Source organism: Nematolebias whitei, chromosome 6 (genome assembly GCF_014905685.2).
Source record: "Nematolebias whitei isolate Nwh7 chromosome 6, NemWhi1, whole genome shotgun sequence".
Classification (NCBI taxonomy): domain Eukaryota; kingdom Metazoa; phylum Chordata; class Actinopteri; order Cyprinodontiformes; family Rivulidae; genus Nematolebias; species Nematolebias whitei.
In genome coordinates, this window is record NC_056503.1 from 21,931,014 (window position 1) to 21,938,239 (window position 7,226).

Consider the following 7,226-nt stretch of genomic DNA (forward strand, 5'->3'; position numbering starts at 1 on the left):
TATATATATATATATATATATATATATATATATATATATATATATATGAGACTTATAGACTGAAGTGAAGAAATTACTGAGTTTCTGAATTATGAAGTTTTTCTTACTGAAGTTCTGTATTTGAGCAAAAGGTTTATTTGAATCAGTTTGAATCCCTTGTACAGTTCTTGTAGTTTTGAAGTTTTTGTATTGAAAAAAGCTCATATTAGAAAAGCAACATGGTCGAGAATTATAAACGTATCTAATCCAAAGTGCTTCCTATTTGCCTGTAGTGTATTCCCTTTTAGGCCTATGTGAAAATGGTTTATGGTTTTTTGTTGTGTAACAAACTGGAACTGGGGAGAACTGTCAGAAATGACAGAGAAATTACCCGTTTATTTTCCTTACACCAAATATATCTTAGAACAATCGTTTCTGCTGGAATTTTAATTTTACCCACTGCTTTGAGACATATTCTTTGTGTTTTATAATAAAAAATAACTATTCTACCCAAATAAAAACAATAAAACAAAGCATGCTTTCTTTGTTGTAATAAAACAGTTTTTGATTCAGACTTGTTCTTTGCACAGTGTTCTGAGATGACTTTTGTTGTGAAGTGTATAGTCCTACTATAAATACATTGAATTCGATGTGTTCTAAGAACTGGTCCAAAACGGATCCTGGCCAGAAGATGTGTTCTATGAACGGATCCGGACCGGATGTGGTACTTAATGAGTAGATCCGAATAGGGTCCAGGCCAGATTTGATCCAGATCCATGATCCTTATCTGTTCTGGATCCATTCCAGTGTGCAAGTGGACTCCAATCTGGGTCCGTTTCCAGAGCCTATGCTAGATCCGGAACGGATCTGGTCCGAAGTCAGTTTGCTATCTGGGATCATAGACATACTAGACGCCTCGATGAGCAGGCTGCAGCGGTGCGTCAGAGTATCCGGCATTTTAAATGTGGCGGAAGTGCCCGTCATTTAATGCAAAGAAATGGATAGAAGTTGACAAAGCACCGTTCTACAAATAGTTTTAAGTTAATCCCTGTCATTCACACACACTAATATATATGGAAAACAAACAGGCACCACAACATTTGTAGCTTTTAATGTTAAAATTTACAAATGTTGTCACATGTCTGTGTCTGGGATGCCTCTAGATGACTTCATCAAGATGCTGCAAACACTCCATTTTCGGGATAGTTTTATGTGATCGGGGTTATTGGTTGTTTTGAATTTCATCCACCTTCAGTTTGATAATGTTGCACATACAAAACAAAAAGGGCTAAAAATAATTTAATTTAATTTTAGCCTTCATATTCTCATGTTTTCTGCATTTACTCATCTCATCATGGCCAGTTGTAACAATTCTGCAATATAAATTAATTTTAAAATGTTTATTTTTCCATGTTTATGATGCCTCTTTTGTGGTCAAACATGTTTTGTTGCCTTACCTCTAGAAATGACTCAATCCAGGTAACAGAAGAAAACATTTCACAACAACTTAATGTGATTTAGAACAACAAATGGTTTAAATTGTTGCTAAATCTTTTGCACGTGACCCGTGTGTTTTTGCACACGTCGGTTTAAACATTCGTGTGCAGTGATGGGGACAAGTCCTGAATCTTAAATGAGGAGAAAAATTGACATGATGTCATAAAGGGCAACAATTCAATTTATGGTCCAACACATTTTATTGAGTTCAAGTTTTTAATGTGCATGATAAAACATTTAAATTCAGTTTAAAAGAAATGATCATTTAAACTTTAATTTGAACATCCAACACCATTTTAGGGCTTCTAAATAAAGATTACATTTTATTCTGAAAGGCCACCTTGTTGATGTTTTGTGTAGACAAACTAGTCACATCCTTTTAACATAAAGATGATGATGTCATTACCCCTCTCTAACATGGTGTCCTCTTCTTGCTTTAAACTTTCAAGTTTGTGTCATTCCCCTATTTGTTTCGGAAGCACGATCCGTAGTTTACCTCCGGGTCGCACGGATCGCCGTTGTTTATGAATAAAAACTGTCTTAATTTACTAAAAAAGTTAGGATGGTTAAAAAGGTTAAGATGATATGTGACGCATTAGACCTGACCCACAGCCTGGACTGAATGAGAAAAACCCTGCAAGATACAGAATGAATTATGTCCATGGTGAAACAGCGCCGCTCAGTGGTGAAGCTGCGTATCATTTTAACCATGACGTAAATATGTCAATGATTTTAACAGAAATATGAGTGGCGTGAATTAGCAACATGAAAATCAGAGGAAATAGAGCACATACTTTTCTAAGTAAATTAAGACAGTTCTTATTCATAAACGGAATGGTACTAGTACATTTCCCTTAATCTGGCATATTCAACGGCGATCCGGAAGTATTTCTTTTAGTGCATGCGCAAATGAGCAACACTATAAATCAGGTTCCATAACAGATTGGGGAATGACACCTGTGTGTAAGCTTTCTGCTCCATGCCTTGTTTCTTGTTTGTGGCAAAGATTCATGACAGCTCCATCTGCAGGCTTGGAATGCTTACTGCAACGTTTTGGACCATTTTCTGTTTCCATGTGGATAAAAAGTTAAAACTGCATATGAGGTCCATAATATATAGAAAAAAACATTTTATATGAGCTGAAATAAGTCCAAAACACAGATTATTCTTTATAAACTTTATTTTAATCATTTCATTTCAATTTAGCAGCTACAAATTCGATCTATATTTACAAAAAAAAAAGTTTTTCAGTGAGTCAGCACCCGAGCCACGAGTTTCCTGCGATGATTTTTACCACACGTTTCTGTTTGAAGTCAAACTGGAAGGATTTGGTCCCACTGAGAAGGAAGATGCTGCCTGTAGAAAAACAAAACAAAACTGTTCCTGGAAACTATATGATTAAAAGAACTTCTAGCATTAGGGAATTTTTGATCAAAGGTTATGGATCTTTTTACTATAGCTGAGAATCTTATCTCTGCCCATGAACCATATGTTTGGTTTAGCAGAGAGAGCTGGATGAGGAGCTGAGTGAGGCTGCAGCTGGCAGCCAAGGACGCCTTCAAGTTCTGTGAACTCAGCTGAACTGATAAAGGTATAAAAGTAATCTAAGAAGGCGACTCGAGACAGATTCTCCTGGCTGGTGTTCATGTCTGTACTTTATGTATATTTGTGTAACCTGTCCTGAAAATCTGAGCTTGCAAGTAAATACCAGCTCAAAATCTTCACCTGCCGTCAAGTGTGATTCTTTTAGAGTAAGTTAAGTGAGAATATTTTTCTCCAACATATAGCTAATTTTTACCTGTAATTCTTAAAAGGATGTCTGACTATTTGGAATAATAACCTTATTTGATAAACAATCATTTCCACTATGAAAAGGAGTTTGTAAGAATACTGTAGGTTGTTTGGTTTTAATTAGGTTTATTTTTCTTCTTCTTCTTCTTCTTTCGGCTGCTCCCTTCTTCAGGGGTCACTAAGTTGCACAAAGACTTGACAATTATTTTTACTCCGGACGCCCTTCCTGATGCAACCACAGACCACCGAGCACCACAGCCCTCTGTGTGGAGCAGAGAGCTGCTATCTAGGGCACCCAGGAGAGCATATGGTGGGGGTTAAGGGCCTTGCTCAAAGGGCCCAGAGTGGGGCAATTGAGGGTGGAGGCAGGTGTGGGTGCTTCACCTTTACCACCCACATTTTGATGTTGTCGGCACCGCGAGTTGAACCGGCAATCTTCCTTTATGTGGAAGACCTTTATATGGAAGGCCCACACTCTTTAACCTCTGCACCACCACTCCCTCTAGGTTGTTTGGTTTTAATAATTTTCTAAAATTTAATGACACATGCACGTTGCTATTTCATTTATTCTGAAAGGCATTCTGGGTAAATGATGTTGCCAGGTCGCTCTGGTGCGAGCTCCATTCTGCCTGAATGTTAATTTTGGACATTATCTGACCATCAGCTCTTTAATTTGAGCCAGAGCGAGTTGACGGTAACTAACAATAACTCTAACAACAAACAGCGTTAACTCCAGAGTTAATAGCATTAGCTACAGGGATAACATATATAGCGTTAGCTCTGGAGCTAATAGCATTATATAAATCCATTAATTTAGCCTTGACTCCTTGTGCTTTAGTCTCCACTACAAGCAATGTACATCATCTCCCCAGAATGCATTGCACCGGTAAAATAATGGCAACATTCTTAGGTGTAAAATGTATTAAACATGCATAACTTTATGAATAATTTGGAGTTTTCACGTGTCACAAACAATAACTTTTAGTGGAAGGAAATTAAAGAAAGAACAAGAACAAGAATAACAATAGGAAGAATAACAAGAACAAGAAAAAGAAGAAATGTAAATAAATAAATAAATAATAAGAAGAAGAACAACAACAAAATAATAATAAGAAGAACAACAAAAAAAAGAAGAATAAATAAATAAATAATAATAATAATAATGAGAAGAAGAATGGAAATAGTAACATTTTATGGCCAACTGGTGCAAGTAGTCCAAAATCCCTTCAAGAGTTTGGATCATAAAATCCTGTGTGTGTGTGTGTGTCCATGTGAAAAGTCTAAAGATACACTCTCAGATAACTAAATTTAGTTTTCCTTCTATTTCTACCTCCACATGTTTTCTAAAAGTGTTTTAACTATGAAAGTATTTCTGGTGTGGTACACTCCACCCATCGGCCCCTAAACATAGTTAAAACAAGAAATTACAACTTCTCCTTCAGCTCTAATTGTTTTCTTCTGCCTGGGTTCACGTTATAAGTTTGTAAACTGTGTTTTTCTCCATTTCTTACGGTGTAATGTAAACGCAGCATCGACTCTTCTCGGGACTCCGGGCCAGTCGATCTGGATTAATCTGGGGAAGCCAGGGTCCATCTGTCTGCTCTGCTCATCAAAACTGGCATGGAAATGTGAGAAAGAACTAATTTAGTCACAGTGGAGAGGGCATATTGTACACAACTTTAAAGAAATAAAATACTTTACTTTTGTTTTTAGTTTGTAAACCTTTAGTTGGACATGTGGCCTGTTTGTTCAAGCTAAAACAAAAACTTTAATTTGACTTTTTAATTGTTTGTTTTATGATGAAGTTATAAAAAAAATAAAAAAAACCAAATGGACTTCTGTTCTGAAGCTGATGATGTTTCACTTCCTGTCCCGGAGGCTTTATCAATTCACAAATGAATTCTTTTGATTGATAAAACCTCTCGGATTTAAACGAAACATCTTAGAATAGTAATCCAGTAGTTTTTGAGTTTTTTTAACCCTGGATTCTTGGAAATCCTGAACATGTGCTTAAAGTAAAAGTTGTTTAGTTGTGTACCTGTAGTAAAACTGCCCCGTGAAGAAGATGGTTTTTCCCGTTTCAGCCACATGAACTGCAGCATCAACCTGCCTGACTCGGGAGGGGAACCCATACTCGTAGATGCTTCCAGCTCGACTTTTGGTCTTCAGCTGTTGAACCACCCAGTACTTCTGACCTGAGAGCAAACACACATGAATTTCTACAAAACCAACAACATACCACAAACATCCAACTCGGTGAGCCTCCTGCACGAGGAGGGCTGTAATTTGTTCAACACAGTGTTCTGCTGCTGGAAACTCAGCCTTTTCATGCCGACGTGGCCCGATACTCTACCGGTGAAGATGAACGCCACGCCTCTGGCCGGGATGTCATAAGCAGCATCAACAGGTAAATTAACGTCAGGTAAGTATGAGCTCATGGCCCCTTCTCTCAGCTGGTTCCAGTAAGTCGACTTTGTTGTTCTCATCCACATGTTTCTACACAAAAACATTTAATCTCAGGTCAAACACAGTTGCGGTGCTTTTTATTTACTAGTCACTGCATTTCATTCCATACCTGTTATTAAAAAATATAATCTCGTGTTTTATTATCGCTGCCGCGTCGAAGGAAAACGTTGGGTCACATTTTTTGGGAGTGCTTGGCTTGAATTCAACCTTTTTGTTGGGTTTACCTGAGAAATGGAAGTATAAAGGATGTAAGAAATGTAAAACTTCAACTTCTCATGTGAACCATGTAAAATGTGTCTCTTACCGTAGAGCATCTGGATCCCTTGGACGTCATCTGCGGACAGGGAGTACTGTGTTCTGCTGCGTTGCCGGTAACTGGGGTACATGACAGCAGAGGGGTCCGTGGAATGAGTCAAGCCCAGAGAGTGACCGAGTTCATGCGCTGCCACCGCAAACAGGCTGTAACCTGAAAGAGAACGACAGCAAACATCTGGAGTAATGTTGGAAAACTGCAGAGAAACATGCTAACCGGACCAATAGGAGCAGCTCCACTAATTGGACTAACTGAACTAATTGGATTAAATGGAATGCTTTCTTTTGTTGTTGTTTCTTTTGGCTGCTCCCTCCGTCAGGGGTCACCACACCAAACTAACTTGCGCAAAGACTTAGCAATTTTATGGCAGATGCCCTTCCTGAGGCGACCGCACTGTGTGGAGAAGAGAGCTGCCATCAAGGGTGCCCGGGGGAGCAGATGTGGGGGTTAAAGGTCTTGCTCAAGGGCTAAAAGAGGGGCAAACAAAGGTGAAGGCAGTCATAATAACTGGAATAATTGGACTAATTGGAATAACTGGACTGTGACCTGGTGTACAGTATTACCCAACTTGACAAATATGGTCATGTGGAAGTGAATCGAAAGTATCAAAGTTCATGCTCAATAATCCAGATACAAAATGCAACAAAGTTCAGTCAAGGCATCTGGACAGTTTCTTTTTTTGTTGTTGAAACGTTTCATCCTTCATCCAAAGGACTTCATCAGTCCAAGGAGCCGCAACAAACTCAGTCCCATAAGTGGCTTACTACGTAGTGGGCCAATCAGTTTGATGGTGATAAGATGACGGAACTTTGTTGGATGTTTTACCTGGATTATTGAGCATGAACTTTGATTTTTGGAACCACTATGGCTATGGCTGCCTCAAAGGAGTCGATGGGGAAGAGGGTGGACTCCAGAAGCCATCTTATCACCATCAAACTGGTTGGTCCACTATATGCTAGTGTGCTACTTATGGGACTGAGTTTGCTGTGGTTCTTTGGACTGATGAAGTTCTTTGGATGAATGACGAAACACTAAAAAAAAAAAAAAGAAACCATCCAGATGACCTGACTTAACTTTGTTAAATAGAAAGCAGTTTTGAAATTTTTTATTTTTATATTGTGTGACAGGTTTATCCAAAATAAATGAATCAGCAGCAGAAGTTCAGGGTTGTGAGATATAT

The 7,226-nt window shown here is 38.3% G+C and overlaps 1 protein-coding gene across 1 annotated transcript in view; it reads right to left on the reverse strand.

Moving 5' to 3' along the window:
• Positions 1 to 2,706: 2,706 nt before the first annotated feature.
• The window catches only part of LOC119410845 (matrix metalloproteinase-20-like), an 11,784-nt gene continuing 7,264 nt past the window's right edge, over positions 2,707 to 7,226 (reverse strand). Inside the window, exons 3-9 of the mRNA XM_037677767.1 lie at positions 6,373 to 6,439; positions 6,038 to 6,199; positions 5,843 to 5,957; positions 5,621 to 5,763; positions 5,306 to 5,462; positions 4,779 to 4,882; positions 2,707 to 2,832 (exon numbers count right to left, since the gene is read on the reverse strand). Coding sequence (XP_037533695.1) covers positions 2,732 to 2,832; positions 4,779 to 4,882; positions 5,306 to 5,462; positions 5,621 to 5,763; positions 5,843 to 5,957; positions 6,038 to 6,199; positions 6,373 to 6,439 — 849 coding nt within the window. The 3' untranslated portion in view covers positions 2,707 to 2,731. The remainder of the gene's footprint in view (positions 2,833 to 4,778; positions 4,883 to 5,305; positions 5,463 to 5,620; positions 5,764 to 5,842; positions 5,958 to 6,037; positions 6,200 to 6,372; positions 6,440 to 7,226) is intronic.